Genomic DNA, 22599 nt, shown 5'->3' on the forward strand with positions numbered 1-22599 from the left:
ACCTCTCAAACCTCTCCAAAATAGGAATTGTATGAAAGAGATAAAACAGTTTCAGTTGTTTCCATGGTTTAGGACACCAAGAGCCCCATGAAGATAAAAACATTACATCCCTACCTCCTAACATACTCAGTGTTCCCTCCCCCACTGCCTGCCACACTCTGGCAGCACAAGCTGACCCATGGACTATCAACAGAATTCAATTCAGCTCATACCCCATCCTCCTAATGCCTCCAATAACCGAAATTTGCTCAGGCTGGGACAAGTGTGGCAGCTCTCTGTGCAACAATAATACTCAACTAGGGAACTGAGGAGCAGAGGAAACAGAGTCAGGATATCAGTGCTCATGGAACCACTAGGCTGGCTGAAAGCAAAGAACCCAGTATTTAACTGGGATCAGTTCATTCCCCTCAGAAGATATTTAGGACCAAGACTTAGACCAGTGAAAAGCAAATTGTCCAATGTGGGAGCAGACTGAGATGTCTTTGAGGTTCAGCCCCCAGGGAAACTGCCATAAAAGAAAGGACCTAGAGAGTGAGAAGAATAAAGGGGGAAAGACTGAAGATCTCAGAAGGAAGGAAACTCAGTTAAACACCTTGAGTATAAGTAGATAACCCAGAAGGGAAGATATTAATAACAAAGAGAATGAGGTCTCCAGATCAACTGAATTTAGACATCTATGGATAAATAATGCAAAACAAAATCTGCACCCATAAGAAAGGAAAAGGAATGAATACCTGATGGGGGAAAGAACCCTATGGATTCCCAAGAGATCATGAAACCACAACAGGATGTTCCTAAATGTCTTTAAAGAATCCCTTAGGACTTCTTTAAAGTCCTAAAGGAATTTAATATCCTTTTCAGATTTTAATAAGAGCCAGAGCCTAAACTAATCAAGCAGAAGAAGTGCCTGGGCCTAGCAACTTCTTTGTTCTCTGAAGTAAAATTCAGAGAATACCTCTTCCTATGTCAACAAGGCCAGATGGGGCTGCCTTAAGAGCATTCTTTCTGTTTATGACCACTAAGGATGAGAACCTTAATCAGAGACACTATCTTGAATATTGGAACTTTTTCTTATCTTAATATTTTATGGACATAGACTATGTTATGGCATGTTAGTGGTAAAGAAAACAGAAATCCAGGGTTGTAATTTCAATTGACACATTGTCAGCCCTCTTGTCTTATTTTATTTACCACCTATTCAATTAAGAAAATTCCTTTTGGTGGAGCCAAGATGATGGAGTAATAGCAAGCACTTTCTAGAGCACTTCCACCAAGCCCAGCCAAATACCTGTTAAAAAATGGCTCTAAACTAATTCTGGAGCTGCAGAACCCACAAAAGGACAGAGTGGAGCAAATCCCCAGGCCAAGACAGCCTGGAAGGTCACCAGGAAGTGTTTATCACTTCATGCTGGGAGCAGAGCACAGTCCAGTGTGGGCCACAGACCTTGGGGAGACTGAATCTCTCATACCTGTAGTGGTTTTCATACTTCAGGACCCCAAAACGCTAAGGATAAATTGGAAGGTCAGTGGAAAAAATCTGTGGGACCAGTGCAGGAGAGTGGAGTGGTCCAGCCCCAGTCCCAAGGCAGCAGAATGGGGAGGAGGAACCCACAGCAGCAGGAGGGGCAGCTGCAGCCACTGTTTCTGGAGCTCTAGGCCCACAGATTGTGGGGAAATCAAGCAGCTGACAGTACATCCTCCACCCCCACTGAAAGCAGAGAGCTACCTTGACAAAGAGCTCAAAAGTCAAGTAAATGGCTGGTGAAATGAGCAAAAACTGGAAAAAGAATCAGATTATAGAATCTTACTTTGGTGACAAGGAAGAACAAAGCATGAAAACAGAAGAAAAAAAAAATCAAAGGTCCTCCATCCAAAACCTCCAAGAAAAATATGAATCAGGTAAAGAGAAAATATTACAAGCAGTCAGAAAGAATCAAGTATTGTAGAAATACAATCAGGATAACATAGGATTTAGCAGCTTCTACACTAAGAGATCAAAGGGCTTGGAATATCACATTCCATAGATTGAAGGAGATAGAATTAGAACCTACCCAGCAAAATCAAGTATAATACTTCAGGAGAAAAAATGGAATTTCAATGAAATAGAGGACTTCCAAGCATTCTTGTTAAAAAGACCAGAGCTGAATAGAAAATTTGACTTTTGAAAACAAGAATCAAGAGAAACATGAAAAGATAAACAGAAAAGAGAAGCTTTAAACTCATTAAAGTTGAACTGTTTACACTCCTATGTGGAAAGATGTTACTTGTAACTCATGAGATCTTTTTCAGTTTTACAGTCATTAGAGGGATTACATACATACATACATATATAGTTGTGTAAATGGGTATGTATGTATGTGTACATTATTTATGTGTAGGTATGTATATATACATGTGTGTATGTGCGTATGTGTATATGTGTGTGTGTATACACATAGACAAAGGGCATAGGTTGACCTGAATATAAACGGAGAATATGTAAAAAAACTAAAATTTACTCTTGAGTGGAATGTACTAGGAATAAGAGAAAGGGAGAGGCAGAACGTAGCAAATCATCTCACATAAAAGAGGGAAGAAAGAGCTTTTATAATGGAGGGGAAGGGGGGGAGATGAAAGGAAATAAGGGAGCCTTTCTCTCATAAGATTTGGTTTAAGGAAGGAATAACACATACTCAATTGGTTATGGAAATCTACCCTGTAGGAAGGCAAAGGGGAAGGGGATAGAAGAGGGAAGGTAATAAAAGGGGCAGAAAATTGGGGAAAGGGATAATCAGAAGCAAACACTATTGTGAGAAGACAGGTGAAGGGAGAGAATGGAATAAATGGAGGGCAGTATAGGATAGAGGGAAATGTGATTAGTCTTTCACAACACAGCTATTATGGAAGTGCTTTGCACTGTTACACATGTATGACCTATATTGAATTGCTTGTTTTCTCAATGAGGGTGGCTGGGGAGGGAGGGAGAGAACATGTAACTTAAAGCTTTAAGAATGAATGTTAAAAATTGGTTTAGCATGCAACTGGAAATTAAGCTATACAGGCAATGGATATAGAAATACATTATGCCCTATGGGAAAATAGAAGGGAAGGGGGATGGAAGAAGGATAATAGAACAGAGGACAGACTGGAGGAAGGGGTGGATGGAGTGCATGCCGTCTTGGGATGTGGGGTGGGGAGAGAAGAAGAGAAAATTTTGAATTCATATTCTTGGGAAGTGGATGTTAAGAACTGAAAATAAATAAATTTTCTAAAAATTTTTAAAAAGAAAAGAAAATTCCTTTCTCAGAATATGGTTAAACATGTATGGAGGTCATTAACTGAGTGACTTAGAGGCCCTGAGTTGGGATTGTTCTAAAATGGATTTAAGCCTTCTCATTCCTTTTGTCTGGCAGTCAGAAGTTTCCTACTGGCTCCATGATCATTTATTAGCTAGTTTTAAGGAAATAAACAATATGAATTTACATATCATCTGGCCTGTTTACTTTCTTTAACCAAACTTTCAGATCAACAAGAAAAATAAGAATTTTGAAAGCACAATTTGTGGTCTGCACAGTAGAAATAATTGGCAGAATTGAAAAATTTGGTCCATGGTGCCATCACACTAAAGAAACAAAAGAAAAAATAACCAATTAAAAATACAAATACAAGGAAGTAAAGGACAATCAGGAAGGAGAGAAACAAAAATCAATAATGTTCAAAGAAAGTATGATTTCCATATAGGCAAAATATATTGATCTCAAAAGTAGGATGAGTAGAGAGACCTTAAAGATTAGGTCTTTCAGAACACTTAGTGTTCCAGACAAGTTAAAAAAGAAAAAGAAAAAGAAAAACTGGAACACCACAATGCAAGAAGTAATACAAGAAAACTGTTCAATAATTCAAAATGTCCTGCCATCATTCCCTGTTTCTCAGCTCTCAGAACTTCTGAAAATAGCAAAGTGACAATCAAAAAAATTCACAGATTGCCTCAAAAACAAACAAAACCCTATGCTGCAAACTTCAAGACATATATAGTGCTTAAATCTAACAATTCCAATGACAAACAACAAATTCTCCAACTGACCATGAGAAAGACTTTCAAATATAAAGGGAAGGGATACTTGGGCAACACAAGACTATTCTGCATCCATTAGAAACAACAGGAGGGAATGTAATAATGTGTCTGGAGAGCAAAGGAGCTCAAGGTGCAAAACAAGGTGGCATACTTTGCAAATCTTAAAACTGGCAATCAATGACAAAAGAAGGACCTTCAATAAAAAAAAAAAAGTATTCAAAACATTACTAGAAAGAAAATCACACCTGAACAAATTATTTGCTTTTAAAGCACCACAGACAATAGAAATATAAGAAGAATAAATAAATACAGCAAACATGAACCATAGCAACAGAGAATCCATTATGAGATAGGTTCCTAAAAGTACACAAGAAGATAAGGGTGAATTCAGAAGTCATACAGAAATAATGATGGAGAGGTCTGAAATATTATGGACTAAACCCTACAACACCAAGCCTACAGGTAAAATCAATGTTTTTGTGGGACTAAAGTAAAGAGTGAAAAAGCACAGGACATGGGGAGGGGAAGAAGAAGACAAAGAAAAATATGCAATGTACTCTCATCAAATCAAATGTTAACAAGGAAGGAAAAATAACTTTTATTGTCTTTCAGGAAGAAGAGGACTAACAGGAGAATGGGTGAGAAGAAAAGGGGAGATATTGAAATATTAAAAGAAAAGAGTAGAGGGGCAGAGTCAAGATGGAGGAGTAGAAGGAGGGACCTGTAGAAGCTCTCCCCCCACAACCCATAAAATACCTGTAAAAAATGACTTGAAACAAATTCTAGAGCAGCAAATGCCACAAAAAGACAGAGTGAAAGAGATTTCCAACCCAAGACAGCTTGGAAGGCCTATAGGAAAGGTCTATCACACTGAGCTCAGAGTGGAGCACAGTGCAGCCTTGGCACCATGTGGCAGGGACAGGACTAGAGCAGGCTTCAGGGTGTGAAGTCACAGGTAGCAGCTGCAATTCCCAGATCCCCACAAATGCCAAAGACACCTTCAAAGGTCAGTGAGAAAGCTCTTTCACCTGGGTGAGAAGGGAGCAGGGTCCCACGATAGCCCTGGCCTCAGACTGCACAACATCCATTTTTTGAGCCCTCGGCCTAACAATCCTGGGGGAATTGATCTAGATCTCAGCCCTGAGTGGCCCCCTGCGGTGAGGAGGAGCTCTGGCTGGTGGAGCTGGTGGAAGCTCAGGAGAAGGAATTTTACTCACAGATCCTGGGGAGAAAAGTTGTGTTTGCTCCCAGACCACAGCACAGGCCAGGAGAGGAGTAGACTCCTCTCCCTTGATTGTGGCACCTTGGAGGAACCGAGAAATTATAGGTCCCTAGAGTATATCCTCCTCTTGACAAAGGGTTCTAAAATCAAGTAACTGGCTGGGAAAATGTCCAAAAAAGGGGAAAAATAAGACTATAGAAGGTTACTTCCTCAGTGAACAGGTATTTTCTTCCATCCTTTTGGATGAGGAAGAACAAGGCATACCATCAGAGGAAGACATAAGAGTAAAGGCTTCTGCATCCAAAACTTCCAAAAAAATATGCAATGCTCTCAGGCCATGGAAGAGCTCAAAAAGGATTTTGAAAATCAAGTAAGAGAGGTGGAGGAAAAATTAGGAAGAGAAATGAGAGCAATGCAAGGAAATCATGAAAAGTGAGTTAACAGCTTGCCAAAGGAGATCCAAAAATATGCTGAAGAAAATATCACCTGTAAAAATAGACTAACTCAAATGGCAAAAGAGGTCCAAAAAGCCAATGAGGAGAAGAATGCTTTAAAAAGCAAAATTTACCAAATGGAAAATGAGGTTCAAAAGCTCACTGAAGAAAACGGTTCTTTAAAACTTAGAATGGAACAGATGGAAGCTAACTTTAGGAGAAACCAAAAAATTAGAAAACAAAACCAAAAGAATGAAAAAATACAAGACAATGTGAAATATCTCATTGGAAAAACAACTGACATGAAAAATAGATCTAGGAGAGACAATTTTAAAATTATGGGACTACCTGAAAGTCATGATCAGAAAAAGAGCCTAGACATTATTTTTCATGAAATTATCAAGGAAAACTGCCCTGATATTCTAGAACAAGAGGGTAAAATAAATATTGAAAGAATCCACCAATCACCTCCTGAAAGAGATCCAAAAAGAAAAACTGCTAAGAATATTGAAGCCAAATTCCAGAGTTCCCAGGTCAAGGAGAAAATATTGCAAGCAGCCAGAAAGAAACAATTTGAGTACTGTGGAAATACAATCAGGATAACACAGGATCTAGCAGCTTCTACATTAAGGGATTGAAGGGCTTGGAATATGATATTCCAGAAGTCAAAGGAACTAGGATTAAAACCAAGAATCACCTACCCAGCAAAACTGAGTATAATAATTCAGGGGAAAAAATGATCGTTCAATGAAATAGAGGAGTTTCAAGTATTCTTGATGATAGGAAATTTGACTTTCAAACACAAGAATCAAGAGAAGCATGAAAAGGTAAACAAGAAAGAGAAGTCATAAGGGACTTACTAAAGTTGAACTGTTTACATTCCTACATGGAAAGACAATATTTGTAACTCTTGAAACTATTCAGTATCTTGGTACTGGGTGGGATTACACACACACACATGCACACGCACACGCACACATACATAGAGACAGAGGGCACAGAGTGAATTGAAGAGGATGGGATCATATCTTAAAAAAAATGAAATCAAGCAGTGAGAGAGAAATATATTGGGAGGAGAAAGGGAGAAATGGAATGGAGCAAATTATCTCTCATAAAAGAGGCAAGAAAAAGCTTTTTCAATGGAGGGGGAAAGAAGGGAGGTGAGAGGGAAGAAGTGAAGCTTACTCTCATCACGTTTGGCTTAAAGAGGGAATAACATGCACACTCATTTTCGTATGAAAATCTACCTTACACTACAGGAAAGTAGGGGAGAAGGGAATAAGTGGGGTGAGAGGGATGACAGAAGGGAGAGCAAATGGGAGGAGGGAGTAATTAGAAATAAACACTTTAGGGGAGGGACAAGGTGAGAAGAGAGAATAGAATAAATGGGGGGGCAGGATAGGAGGAAGGGAAATATAGTCTTACACAACATGACTATTATGGAAGTCTTTTGCAAAACTACACATATATAGCCTATGTTGAATTGCTTCTCAGTGCGGGGGAGGTGGGAAGGGAGGAAGGGAGAGAAGTTGGAACTCAAGGTTTTAGGAATGAATGTTGAGAATTGTTTTTACATGCAACTAGGAAATAAGAAATACAGGCAATGGGGTATAGAAATCTGTCTTTCCCTACAAGAAAAGAGACAAGATACAGATAAGGGAAGGGAGAGGTGTGATAGAAGGGAGGGCAGATTGGGGGAAGGGGTAGTCAGAATGCGCTGTGTTTTGGGGTGGAGGGAGGGGAGAGATGGGGAGAAAATTTGCAACTCAAAATCTTGTGGAAAACTAAAAGAAATAAATATTAAAAAAAAAGAAACTAGTAAATCTTGTTTCAGTGGTGAGAGGGGGGACCATTGATGGAGACTCCTTTAGGGGAAGAGAGATATAATATAAAGGGTAATGAGGATCGTACAATGAGTAAGCAATTTGGTGCTTAGAGATCCCAGTCATCCTGCCTCAGGAAAAGAGGAATGAGAGTTTCTGAGGGCAACTGACATGAACTCAAAGAGATTTCATGGTAAATTTCAGAGGAAGTGACCATGAGGAGGCTAAGAATAATAATAAACTTCACAGTGAGGGGGCCTAACCATATTCTTTCCAATATCTTCTTTATCGCTTGCTAGAATCAGTATTTCTAAGAGTAAGGAACAACAAAATAATGGATCAAGGACAAGATCTACAAGGCAGTAGCAGTGAAATTGTTTACAAGAGAGAACCCAAAATAAAGACTTTAGAAGCATTCATTCATGAGGAATACAGAGAAGAACTAAATAAGTATAAGGACAATGTATCAAAGAATAAACATCTAGAATAGAAAGAAAAGGAAGATAAGTAACTAAGAGAAAAAGAAAAAGAAATCCTTTTTAGAAAAAGGCATCAAAAATGAAATAAAAACTAAAAACAAGTTGAAAGAAATCAGAGAGAGAAGGATATTACTTGACTACTTAACTGAGAGAAAAAGAGGGGAAGAATTAAACATTCAGATAAAAGGAAGAAAGTAAAAGCAACTAATAAGACACCAAAACTAGGTAGGGACAGCAAATAGAAAGGGAGGAGGCCTGAGGGAGAAAGAGAGACAGTGAGAATGGGGTTGTCTTCTAGTAGATTAAACTAAAATAACTTGAAGAGATCAAATACTATGCTTGCAATACATACATACATATGTATGTATATGTATATATATACACATATACAAATATACACATACGCACATACACACATATATACACATATGCACATGCATATATACATATATACACACATATATACATACATATGTGTACATGTACATGTATATATGGGAAAAATTCATAATTTTGGAAAAATTTAAAATGCAGACTCAAATGGAGACTTAAAAATGAAATCCTAATGAATGAATCAAAGAAGAAATCATGAAATTGATGAATAATTATGTAAAAGAAAATGATAGTGTTTTCTAATGCTTACATAACAAATTAATTTTTTTAATTTTTCAAATGCTTAATTCTTTTCCAATTACAGGTAAAAATTTTTAACATTCATTTTAAAAAATTTTGAGTTCCAAATTCTCTCTCTCTGTCTCTCTCTGTCTCTCTCTCTGTCTCTCTGTCTCTGTCTCTGTCTCTGTGTCTCTGTGTCTGTCTCTGTGTCTGTCTCTGTGTCTGTCTGTCTGTCTGTCTGTCTGTCTCTCTCTCTCTCTCTCTTTCTCTCTCTCTCTGTCTGTCTCTCTCTCCCTCTCCTTCTCCTCCCACCTCACTGAGAAACCAAGCAATTTGATAGAGGTTACACGTGCAGTCATGCAAAACATTTTCCCTATTAGTCATGGTGCAAAAAAAACACAGACAAAAAAATCCCAGGAAAAATAAAGTTTTTAAAAAGTATTCTTTGACCTGTATTCAGACTCTATCACATAATAAAATTTCTAGGATGCAGCTGAAACACTCCTCAGAGGAAAAAAATCACATCCCTATAAACATACATTAACAAAAGACAAAAAGAGAAGATGAATATGTATTTAAAAATTAGAAAGCCAACAAACAAATAAACCTGAAGTAAACACAAAAGAGATTTTTAAAATTAGAGGAGAAATAGATTAACCAAAATCTTAAAAAAAATATATTAAAATGCTAAATAAAGCTAAAAGCTGGTTCTTTGCAAAGACTAACAGTTGATAAACCTTTGACCAATTTGATTACAAAGAAGAAGACAAAAAATGAACAAAATAGCAAGGGAACAGATGTGAAATCACAGAAAAACCAGAAGAAACAAAAACAATAGAGTATGTTATGTACAGTTACATGTTAGCAAAACTGAGGACACAAAACAAATAGAAAAATACCTTCAAAAATATAAAATACTTTATGCAACAGAAGATCATACAGGGATCTTAACTGATCCAACGTCAGAAAAGGAATGAGAAATGATTATTAAGAAATTACCAAAGGGAAAAAAAAGTCTGTCCTGGTGGATTCACAAATGGCTTCTATCAGACTTTAAAGAATAATCAGTACTAATACTATACAAATTATTCTCAAAAAGTGAAAGAATCCAATTGGATTCTGTTTATGAGACCAATATAGTCCTTACACTTAAACCAGGAAAGGCTAAAGCATAGAACTAGAGACCAATATCATTGATGAACAGTGACTAAAATTTTTAAAGTCTTATCAAATAGATTACAGTAATTCCTCAAAAAAAATCATTCATTATGACCAAGTGGGATTCATTCCAGGGACACAAAAGAATAAATGATTATATTAAAAACTAAAATATCCAAGATCACAAAATTATCTCAAAAGATGTGAAAAAAAGTCTTTGACAAAGTACAACAGTCACATGAAGAAGAAGAAAGGAGGAGGAGGAGGAGACATAAAGGGACTTTTAAAAATGTCATCAAAAGTTTATATCTGAACGGAAAAGCAAGCACCATACGCAATGGAGGTACACTAGAACCTTTCCCAATAAATACAGGAGTTAAGCAAATGTATCCAGGGCTGGGGAACCTGCAGCCTCCAGGTCACATGTGGCCTTCTAGATCCTCAAGTGCAGACTTTCAGTCGAGTCCAAGTTTTATAGAAAAAAATCCTTTTATTGAGAGGATTTGTCCTGTGAAGTTTGGACTCAGTCAAAGAGTCACACTTGAGGACCTAGAGGGCCATGTGTAGTCCCTAGGCCACAAATTCCGTATCCCCGACACTCTTACCTCTATTATTTGATATTCTCCTCGAAATGCTAGCAATTGCAAGAAAAGAAGATAGACATTAAAGATAGGTAAAAGGGAGATAAAACTATACCTCTTCACTGATGATAAAATGTTTTAGTCAGAAAATCTTAGGGCATCAGCAAAGATACTAATAAATAGTTTCGGTAAAGTTTCAGGCTACAAAATCAACCCTCAAACATCAATACATTTCCATGTAATAATAACAAAATACAAGAGGCAATAGTATATAAGAAAATCTTGTTCCAAGTAACTATAAAACGAAGAAAATAGATGGGGATCAATCTGCCAAAACATACAAAATACTTGTATCTATTCAGAGAAGGGAATATATACAAGGGATGTTATGAAGTTAGAACCAATACCACTTGATTGGATATAGGGATGAGAGAGAGTGGGAGTTGAGGATGCCACTTGTGATCCTGGGTGATTGGGAAGATGGTGATGCCCTTAATAGAATCTGGAAGTCAGGGGAAAGGGGGAGCTTTTGGGGGGAAAGATGAGTGCAGTTTTGGACATGTTAGGTTTAAGATGTCTACAGGACATGTCTGATAGGCAGTTGGAGATTAGACCCTGGAGGTCTGGATAAGAGAGGCTGGATGAGTGGATCTGAGAGTTAGCTAAATAGAGTTGAGAACTGAAACCATAGGAGCTGATGAGATCATCCAGTGAAAGAGTATGGAGGGCGAAGAGAAGAAAATACAGGAGAGAGACTTGGGGAACACCTACTATTAGCAGGAGTAACCTGACTGAAAAATTCAGTAAATGCGTTTGAGAGACCAGAAAGGTGGACAAGAATACACACTGGTATAGTGTTTACTCTATGCCAGGTACTGTGCTGAGTGCTTTTCACAAATATGATCTCATTTAATCCTCACTACAACCTTGAGACATAGATGTTTTTATTATCCCTATTTTATACTTGAGGAAACTGAGGCAAACAGAAGCTAAGAGACTTGTACAAAGTCATATAGCTAAGAAGTATCTGAAGCCAAATTTCGCCTCTGGTCTTCTTGACTCCAGGCCCACAACTCTACCTACCATATCACCAGCTGCCTCCATAATGGATGGTTAGTGGTAGGGGGGAAGCAATAGAGAACTGTATCCCTAAAACCCAGAGAGAAGAGACCACCAAGGAGAAAGAGGTGATTAAGGGTCTAAGGTTGCAGAGAAATCAAGGAAAATGAGGACTGAAGAAAAGGCCATTGGATTTATACCAGCCATATCCCAGGGAGGGTCCCAGCCTGAGTTTCTGGCTTTGTTTTATTGGGAAAAAGTGAGGCTATTGCTTCTCTATTACCCATCTATTATGCAAGCAGCTGTTGATACAGTGGGTAGAGAATGCTGGGTCTGGAGTCAGGAAGACCTGAGTTCAAATGAACTAAGAGATCATTGGTGACTTTGGAGAGAGCAGTTTCAAGTTTAATAATGAAGCCAGATTATAGAATTAAGAGTGAGAGGAAAGGAGGTGGAGGCATCAGTGGTGGATGATCAGTGGAGCCACCAAAGGGAGAAGATAAGTGGGAAATTTATGGGATGATAGCTGGGGGACGGGTGGATTTTTGGTTTTGTTTTTTTGAGGCTGAGTGTTTGGAGTCAGTGGGGAAGCAGTCAATAGACAGAGAGGGATTGAAGATCTGTGGGAATCAATCTGCTGGAAATGAAGGGATGACATGGGGGTCACTAATAGACTAGCTGGCTTTGGCAAGGATACTGATCACTCCTTGGGTTGAAGGAGACCGTGAGGGAGGGCGTGAGGGTGACGTGGGATGGGGGAGGGGAAGGGAGGGGAGGAGAAAAAACGGAAGCTCGCGGCAAATCGCATCACTTTTTTTTCCAGTAAAATAGGGATTCCAGAGTCTCAGGTTAGGACTCACCCTCTTCTGGTTCTCGGAAAACCGGGAATCCATTCATTTGAGCAATATTCTTAATTTAATATAAAAGGCCCACCGCCCCTCCCCCCCCCCCAACGCCCCCTGGAAATAGATACCCTCAGTCCGCCCACCACGCCGTCGCCAGGATACGGTTCCGCCCCTTTTGTTTGACTTTTCCGTCCTGCTACACCTCCTCATATTTGCACCGCCCAGGAGCCGTATTCCTGGATTTTCATTGGACGTCGGTTTCAAGGAACACTTTCTGGCGGCTCAGCCATCCAATCAGCATTGGCAGATATTGTTACGTCACATGATCCCTTTATAAAAGGCCAGAGAGGCGGGTGGAGAAAGTCGGAGAGCTCCTAGTGGTTTTCAGTACTGCGGAGGTACCTGAAAACTTGAGCTCTCCATTCTCTCTAGAGTGGAGCAGCCCCCAAGCCGCCTGTGGACCTCGTCCCCGGGGCCGATCAGCAAAAGCTCTCCATTCTCGCTTGGTAGCAGAGATGGCGACAGCAGCGGTTAGTCCCTAGCGCAGTTTGTCTGGGCGGAATTAGGGTGATGGGGAGGGGACGTGATCGGAAAGAGGATGGGGGTGGGGGGCTGGTGGGGCTACACCTGTCGGCCCTTAGATGTCGCCGCTTCTCGGCCTCAAGAAGCCGGGCAGGCCGAGCTTTGGTCCGCGCATCCGGGAGACAGCCAGGGTAGCCAGAGACAGAGAGAACTCGAGACATCGAGAAAGGGAGGGAAGAGCCCCGGCGGATGGGTGGGCAGGGGTGGATACCTGTCCGGGATCCTTGCGTGGGCAGGGGTGGGAGGCGATGTCTTGATTCCAGAGGGGGCAACCGCCTAGGGCCCTTGAACTTTGCGCGGAAAACCACCCAGGGTGAGCGAGACAAGTGCCCATGTGGCTCGGATCGCCAAATAACGTAACCGGGACTCCCGAGAGCTTCCGAGGTTATTCGGGTTGGGGAAACCGAGGCGCAGGGCGGGGGACGAACAGACCCAACGGCATACTAGACCTAGAGATGAGAGTCCTCAGCCCCTGACCGCCCCTTTTACGGAGAAAAGTCCAGAGAAATAAAAGTGGTTAGGGTGAAATGGTACGTATGTACGTAGTATGGTAGGCTAGATCTGGGAGGGGCCTCAAAGGCCGTCGGGTTCAACCCATTCATTTTACAGAAGGAGAAACTGAGGCCGGGGGAAGGGAAAGGATTTGCCCAAGGTCACACATCGCATGCATCGTACTCCTAGGATTGGACAGGCCCTCCGAGGCCATCAAGCCCCCCCCTCCCGATTTTTTTTTCATTTTCCACAAAAGGAATGTGAGGCCCAGGAAATTCTTTGTTCAAGGTCATACAGGGAGGAGGAACAAGAGGCCCGGAAATGGGAAGGAATTTGTCCAAGGTCGAACACCATATCATAGCCTTGGAGCTGGACCGGCCCCCCCCCCCCCCCCAGGCCACCCACTCCCCACCCCCTCATTTTTCATTTTACAGAGAAAGAACAAGAGGCCCACTAAGTGATTTGTTTAAGGTAACAGAAAATCCTGGACCTAGAGATGGGAGAGGCCTCAGAGGCCACCTAAGTAATGTACATTCAAGTTATCCAGACAGCTAGGTGGCCAGAAGTACACCGAGCTGTACATAGAGCTCTAGACCTAGAATCAGGAACACGAGTTCAAATGGAGCTGGCGGGGAGGGGCATAGACTTAATAGTCCTGTAACCCTGGGCAAATCATTAAACTTCTGTCTGCCTCAGTTTCCTCTACTGTAAACTGGGGGTAATAATAGCAACTACCTTCCAGGGTTGTGGGGATCAAATGAGATATTAAGGGAATGCTTATTCCCTTGCCTTTGTGGAAGTGAGATGAACTTGGCACAGCTTTGATAAGTGTATATGCTGATTTTTTTCTTTTAGGATTTTAAAACCAGTGCAGATCAGGCATGCAGAGCTGCTGAAGAGTTTGTGAATGTTTATTATGATACTCTTGATAAAAGAAGAAGGGTGAGTATTATAGGCACTTAAAAAAAAAACTGAGACCCGTTTGGCTTTACTTACAGCCTCCTCGGCTGCTTTGCATAAGTGACTGGATATTTCTGTCCACTTTTACTACCAGCTGTTTTATATTTCTTAGCCATGGAGTTAGAGCTGGAATGAACCTTTGAAGTCATTTAGTCCAATCCCCTCATTTTACAATTAAGTAAACTGAGGCTCTGAAAAGTCAAGTCTTACTTAGTGTCACAAGGAGTAAAAAATAATAGGCAGGATTTAAACCCAGGGCTTGTGACTCCAGAGTACCAAAATAGGACAATGCTAGTGAGAGCCCACCAGGTAATAGATGTGACATTTAATTTAATGCTACCTAATTTGAACCTTTGTTTTTAAGTAACTACTGCAGGTGGTATATTAGATGAAGCCCTGGACTTGGAGTCAGGAATATCCAAGTTCAAATTCAGCATAACATACTTACTAGTTGTGTGACTCTGGACAAGTCACTTAAGTTCTTCTTCCATCAGTTTCCTCATCTGTAAAATGGGCATCATAACAGCATCTCTATCCCAGGGTGATTGGGAGGATAAAATGGAAAAACCTGTAAAAGAGAGGTATCAAACTCTCAAGCAGCCACAACATTCCCAAATGTGATCTGAGCCAGATTCAAATGTAATTGGGGAATGTTGAACACAAGAAATAAAAACAGATGATGTTAATTTATGGTTTTCTAAGTTAATATACAGCTGCAGGGATCCATTTCTATTTGAGTCTGGCACTTCTGCCATAAAGCACTTCGCAGGCCTTGAAGTCTATGTAAATGTCTATTATTCACCCCCCTCCCATATTACAGACCATTTCTGGTTACATTAGAAAGGTATTTGATTCACAGCCCAGTTGGTTTGACACTATACAGTTGAAATCCCTAACCTTTCCCATACCAGGTTTTTTCTATTCAAATTTTAAAAAATCAAATTAAATTTAGAATATTTTCATTAAGAATCTGTGACATTTCTTCATTAGTCACTTTCTCTGAAGGGAGAACAGAGTATATATTCCAGTAGAATTGATGACATGGGGTTTGGCAAGTGAATATTAACTAGTGGTACAAGACAAGTGGAGAGGGTCTCAGAAAAAAATGGCATAGAACAGAAATCTCTGTCTTTACTTTTCCTTAGATGATGCCTAGGTTGTACCTTGATACAGCTACTTTGCTTTGGAATGGAAATGTGGTGAATGGACAAGAAAACTTGATCAAATTTTTTGACGCTTTGCCTGCCAGCGAGTTTCAGATCAATGTAGTGGACTGTCAACCGGTTCACGGTAAGACCAGCGATTTTCTTGTGCAATAACGAGTTTGTTCTGTGCTCAGGGTTAGACTTTCATTAGTCAAAGTAGGTTGTTGAGGAATTTTGGATTTTACTACTAGTCAGTCACAGAATCATAAAACCAGGGAAAGAACCTTCTAGTTCAGCCCCATCATTTGGCAGAAGAGAAAATAGAGGCCTCACACCTGGACTATTTGAATAGCCGGGGTGGGGGGAGGGAGGAAGGGGATCTGCATCCTCAAGTCTCTCCCCACTGCAATCCATCCTTCCTTCAGCCACCAAAGTTACTTTCTTGAAATGCACATCTGATCATGTCACCCCCATACTCAATAAACTCCATTAGCTCTCTCTTACCTTCAGGAGCAAATACAAAATTCTCCACTTGGCATTCAAAGCCTTTCATCACGTAGCCACCTCCTACCTTCCCAGTCTTCTCGCACCTTATTCCACCCCCCCTCCACCCCCCGCCACCTCTCAACACATATTATTCCATCCAGTGACACTGGCCTCCTGCCTGTTCTACCAACAAGACATTCCGATCTCTCAACTCTGGGCACTTTCCCTGGGTGTCCTCCATACCTACAACACTTTCCCTTCTTCATTTTGACTACTGACGCTTCCCCCCACCTCAGCTTCCTTTGAGTCCCAACTAAAATCCCACCTCCTACAGAAAGCCTTCCCACATTCCTCTGACTTGCAGTGCCTTTCTTCTCTTAATTATTTCTTATTTGTCCTCTCTATAGTTTGCTTCGTACATATTTGTTTATGTGCTGTGTCCTCCTTTAGACTGTAAACTCCAGGTCAGGGACTGACTTTTGCCTCCTTTCAAATCCCTATCACTTAGCCCAGTGCCTAGCACATAGTAGGGGCTCAATCAATGTTTATTGATTGCTGGTCTAGAGGCCTAGAGATCTGGGATCTCTTCAAGTCTTTTTTTTTTCAGTTTTCTTTATTTTTTTTAATTTATTTTTAGTTTTCAACATTCATTTTCACAAGATTTTGAGTTTCAAATTTTCTCTCCATCTCTCCCCTCCCCCCATCCCAAGACACCTTGCATTCTGATTACCCCTTCCCTCAATCTGCCCACCCTTCTATCATACCCCTCCCTTCTCTTATCCCCATCTCCTCTATTTTCTTATAGGGCAAGATAGATTTCTATACCCAATTACCTGTATTTCTTATTTCCCAGGTGTATGCAAAAACAATTCTCAACATTCATTCCTAAAATTTTGAGTTCTAACTTCTCTCCCTTCCTTCCTCCCCATCTATCCCCACTGAGAAGGCAAGCAATTCAATATAGGCTATACATGTGTAGTTATGCAAAAAACTTCCATAATAGTCATGTTGTGAAAGACTTACTATATTTCCCTCCATCCTGTCCTGCCCCCCACTTTTTCTATTCTCTCTTTTGACCTTGTCCCTCCCCAAGAGCATTTACTTCTAATTGTTCCCTCCTCCCATTTGCTCTCCCTTCTGTCATCCTCCCCTACCCCACTTATCCTCTTCTCCCCTACTTTCCTATAGTGTAAGATACATTTTCACACCAAATTGAGTGTGCATGTTACTCCCTCTTTAAACCAGATGTGATGAGAGTAAGCTTCACTTCTCCTCTCTCACCTCCTCCCTCTTCCCCTCCATTGAAAAAGCTTTTTCTTGACTCTTTTATGAGAGATAATTTGTTCCATTCCATTTTTCCCTTTCTTCTCCCAATATATTCCTCTCTCACCACTTAATTTTATTTTTTTAGATATCATCCCTTTCTATTCAACTCATCTTGTGCCCTCTGTCCATATATATACATATGTATAGATATATGTATACATATATCTATGCATATGTATATATATACATATACCTATACATATATATATGCATGTGTGTGTGTGTGTGTGTGTGTGTGTGTGTATAATCCTTCCAACTCCCCAAATACTGAGAAAAATTTCAAGAGTTACAAATATTATCTTTCCATGTAGGAATGTAAGCAGCTCAACTTTAGTAACTCCCTTTTGGTTTCTCTTTCCTGTTTACGTTTTCCTGTTCCTCTTGATTCTTGTGTTTGAAAGTCAAATTTTTCTATTCAGCTCTGGTCTTTTCATCAAGAATGCTTGAAAGTCCTCTATTTCATTGAATGACAATTTTTTCCTCTGAAGTATTATACTCAGTTTTTCTGAGTAGGTGATTCTTGGTTTTAATCCTAGTTCCTTTGACTTCTGGAATATTATATTCCAAGCCCTTCAATCCCTTAATGTAGAAGCTGCTAGATCTTGTGTTATCCTGATTGTATTTCCACAATACTTGAATTGTTTCTTTCTGGCTACTTACGATATTTTCCCCTTGAGCTGGGAACTCTGGAATTTGGCTACAATATTCCTAGGAGTTTTTCTTTTCAGATCTCTTTCAGGAGGTGATTGGTGGATTCTTTCGGTATTTATTTTACCTCTGGTTCTAGAATATTAAGGCAGTTTTCCTTGATGACTTCATGAAAGATGATGTCTTGGCTCTTTTTTTGATCATGGCTTTCACATAGTCCCATAATTTTTAAGTTGTCTCTCTTGAATCTATTTTCCAGGTCAGTTGTTTTTCCAATGAGATATTTCACATTGTCTTCGATTTCTTCATTCTTTTGGTTTTTTTCTAATTTCTTGATTTCTTATAAAGTCATTAACCTCTTTCTACTCCATTCTAATTTTTGAAGAAACTATTTTATTCAGTGAGCTTTTGGCTTTTCCATTTGGCTAATTCTGCTTTACTTCTCATTGGCTTTTTGGACCTCTTTTGCCATTTGGGTTAGTCTATTTTTACAGGTGATATTTTCTTCAGCATATTTTTGGATCTCCTTTGGCAAGCTGTTAACTCACTTTTCATGATTTCCTTGCATTGCTCTCATTTCTCTTCCTAATTTTTCCTCCACCTCTCTTACTTGATTTTCAAAATCCTTTTTGAGCTCTTCCATGGCCTGAGAGCATTGCATATTTTTTTGGAAGTTTTGGATGCAGAAGCCTTTACCCTTATGTCTTCCTCTGATGGTATGCCTTGTTCTTCCTCATCCAAAAAGAAGAAAATACCTGTTCACCAAGAAAGTAACCATCTATAGTCTTATTTTTTTCCCTTTTTTGGGCATTTTCCCAGCCAGTTACTTGACTTTTGAGTCCTTTGTCAAGAGGAGGGTATACTCTAGGGACCTGTAAGTTCTCAGTTCCTCCAAAGTGGCAAAAATCAAGGGAGAGCTCCTCTCCTGGCCTGTGCTGTGGTCTGGAAGCAACCACAAACTTTTCTTCCCAGGATCTGTGAGTAGAATTCCCTCTCCACAACCACCTCCAGCTCCACCATGCCAGAGCTCGTCCTCACCCCAGGACTGCCATTCAGGGCTGAGATGCAGATCAGGTGCCCAATTTCCCTAGGGTCTTTAGGCTAAAAACTCCAAAAATGGACACTGCTGCTGCCTAGGGCCAGGTTCAGACCGTGTTCCCTTCTCACCCAGAAGAAAGAGCTTTCACAGTGACCTTTGAAGCTGTCTTTGGCATTTGTGGGTTGAGAAATCTGGGAACAACAACTGCTACCTGGAATTCCATACCCTGAGGCCCACTCCAGGCCTGTCCCTGCCACCGTGGCCAAGGCTGAGCTGTGCTCCACTCTGAGCCAGGTGTGATAGACCTTTCCCGTCAGCCTTCCAGGCTGCCTTAAGCTGGAAATCTCTTCCACTCTGTCGTTTTGTGGCTTCTGCTGCTCTAGAATTTGTTTAGAGTCATTTCTTACAGATATTTTATGGGCTTTGGGGGTAGAGCTCTAGCAGGTATGTCCTTCTTCTCCACCATCTTGGCTCCTCCCCGATCTCTTCAGGTTTTGACTTCTGCCCCTTAACTAGTTTTCTGAGCTGAGACAAATTACAGAAGTTCATGAAAGGAGAGATATTTTAGGAGGGAATAAAGCTTTAGAGTCATTCAATAATCAAGTATTTGGCCTCCAAGCTGTTCCCATTTGAAAATTTTTTTTTTCTGTGTATCCTGGAATAGTTTCCTATTTGTGGTGATTCATGAGCTTACCTGACTCATGCAATGAAATGTCAGGGTTAAATGGGACTTAGGGTGCAGGGGAAGGAAGTAGAGAAATTCTCAAGAAAATACTTGCTGCTGTACCCTGAAAAATCTAGACAAGAGTTACCCAGAATTGCTGAGTAATATATTCAGATTTCTTAGAGTCCTTTAATGCTTCAAAAATGTGGTTGAGGCCTGGACTCAAATTGCAACAATTAATATTTCATGATCTCTTTCCCTTCTAGGTGGGCCATAAGTCTTTCTTTTCCTTTTCTGTTACTATTTCTGGGTGACTTGAGTTCCCCAGCAAAAATAGCTTGTGAGGGAGCAAAGTGAATGAGGTGTGTAAAAACACCCTGTGAAATGCAGCCTTTATACCCCATAGAGTATTCGACTTTACATATTCAGTCATCCATCTAGAAGGAACAGGACTTTTATGTCTTTGAAATGCACCTGTGGCATTTAACTTTCTGACTTTGTGGGTCAGATAATACAGGCAGGATATCTATATATCATCTGTGTTGATACTGGAGTTTTTCTAGTTAGAGTAGATGGCAAGGTCAATTTAAGAAACATTTCTACTCTGTGCAGGGAATAGTGCTTGGTCCTTTTGAAGGAAAGAAGGAAGGAAGGAAGGAAGGAAGGAAGGAAGGAAGGAAGGAAGGAAGGAAGGAAGGAAGGAAGGAAGGAAGGGAGGGAGGAAGGGAGGAAGGGAGGGTGGGAGGGAGAAAGGAAAGGAAGGGAGGGGAGGGAAGAAGGAGAAGAGTTCATTTTTGTCCCTAAGGAGCTTCAAGTCTGCTGGGGGAAGACAGCATGTTATAAAGACTTGAGATAATTGGAGTAGGGAAATTGTACCACCATTGGGGAAAATCAAGGAAGGCCTTGTGTGGTACCTGGTCTAAAACTTGATTGAAAAGAAATATTGAGGCAGAGGTCGTAAGGAAGGGAGGATATTCCAGAACTAATATTATTACTTTTGGGGGAGAAAAGGAAGACAGGAGAGATACTACCTTGGAAGACACAGAGATGGGGAGACAGAATGTGGGTTTACAGAATAGCAAATAGGAGAGGGTTTTAAGGGGACTCCCACAGAAACATTTCCAAAGGGAGTTTGGAGCCAGATGATGAAGGACTTTATATTCCAACCTGAGAAGTCTGTGCTTTGCCCTAGAGGCAATAAGGAGGGCAAGTGGCATTTTGGCTGGCAAATGACATGAGAGCCAACCTGTACGTTAGGAATTAGGATCGGAAAGAGGAGAGATGATTTGGGTCCTGTTGTAACTAACTGAAGAATCTGCTTTTATGGGTGTTGCCATTCTCTCCCTCTTCTTTTGTGTGTAGAGCAAGCCACTCGGAACCAAGTAACCGTCCTCGTGGTAACCTGTGGAACAGTGAAATTTGATGGAAACAAAATGCGCTCTTTCAACCAGAATTTCCTGTTGACTGCCCACGTCATGCCTAACAGCACCATGTGGAAAATCGCAAGTGACTGCTTCCGTTTTCAGGATTGGAACAGTTAGGCCTAGCCAAAAATAGAACTCTCTTGTCTCTGACCCAAATGCTCCAGTATTCTCTCTTTAAACTTTGAAATTCATTTGTGTTTTCCTCTTGTCTCATTCGTTTCAAAAGTATTGTAAACCCAGGGTGTGCCAGAACTGATATGTCAACTTTCGTGATTACTCTTAAAAGCAGTGGAATTGTGTTTGACTGTAACATACCTTTTAAATACTGCTACTGAAATGCTGAGTGCTTATTGCATTGTTAAAAGTGTACCTAACCCAAGAAATTAACGATATAAACCTAAGCCATCACAAAAATGAGCCCTCTCATTAGCTTAGCATCACACCTTGGATGTATAGTGTTGTACAGGGTTAATAATACACAAACATTCACCTCCTTTCAGTAAACATCAAAGTAGCCTCAACTTAGGAGCCATGTAAGTCAGGACAATCAAATCAATTCTAACTTTTATTAGCTGGGTTTTCATCACTACTCAGATGTTCTGGAAATGTACTTGTGAAATGATATTTAGATCATGATTTTTAATGAATTTTAAAGTTAATAGGAAAATCCTGTAGAACCAAACTGTTTTTGAGACTAGATATATTTGAATAAAAGTTTGATGGAGAAATGTTTCAGTTTTGTAGTTACTACCAGTATTCAGCAGCTACTTTGCCCTTCCTCATTACTTTTCCTTTTCTATGGTTGTAATTAACATAGACTCTTTCCTCTGGTTCTTCTGTTTTCAGTTTGTACTTTTTCACAAAGGGTTTTTTCCTCCATTTCATTATAGTCCTCATGTTTATTTATCTTAATTATTCGTTGATTTAATTGTATTGTGGTATTCTGTTATATTCACATACCTTAATTTACCTTAAGTCTGTCTTTGGTCCCACTTTTATTCAATGATGCCCACAGTCCTAGCAAATTGGCCCAGTTAACTTCCTTAGGGATCATATCTTCTGTACCCATTTACACACCAATGCTCAATACCACATTTGTGACTAGGGAGGCAACCCAATTTTAATTGTTCATCTGTTATATACCCTTCTGAAGGCAGCTAAGTGGCTCAATGTATAGAGCACTGGGCCTGGAGCTGAGGATCTGAGTTCAAATCCAGCCTCAGACACTTACTAGTTGTGTGACCCTGGGCAAGTCATTTAACCTCTGTTTGCCTTAATCCACTGGAGAAGGGAATGGCAAACCACTCCAGTTTCTTTGCCAAGAAAACCTCATGGACAACATTGGTTTACTATGGTCCATGGAGTCACGGACAGTCAGACACAACTGAACAACCCCCTTCTAAGATACTATTTCTGAATCTTGATTGGCAGGCTCCACCTTAGACTTTAGAGTCTAAACTAGGGGGTGCAGTGGAGAGAGTGCTGGGCCTAGAGTCAGGAAGACTGATCTTCCTGAGTTCAAATCTGGCCTCAGACACTTACTAGCTGTGTGACCCTGGGTAA

At 40.4% G+C, this 22599-nt stretch overlaps 1 protein-coding gene across 1 annotated transcript; it reads left to right on the top strand.

The window, feature by feature from the left end:
* The first annotated feature begins 12249 nt into the window (after window positions 1-12249).
* On the top strand, window positions 12250-21764 carry NXT2 (nuclear transport factor 2 like export factor 2). Its single transcript, XM_072626747.1, has 4 exons — window positions 12250-12800; window positions 14200-14286; window positions 15450-15594; window positions 20975-21764. The coding sequence occupies exons 1-4, from the start codon at window positions 12786-12788 to the stop codon at window positions 21151-21153; spliced, it is 426 nt and encodes a 141-aa protein (XP_072482848.1). The 5' UTR covers window positions 12250-12785; the 3' UTR covers window positions 21154-21764.
* Window positions 21765-22599: the final 835 nt, after the last annotated feature.

This window comes from Notamacropus eugenii, chromosome X, assembly GCF_028372415.1.
Source record: "Notamacropus eugenii isolate mMacEug1 chromosome X, mMacEug1.pri_v2, whole genome shotgun sequence".
NCBI classification, from domain to species: domain Eukaryota; kingdom Metazoa; phylum Chordata; class Mammalia; order Diprotodontia; family Macropodidae; genus Notamacropus; species Notamacropus eugenii.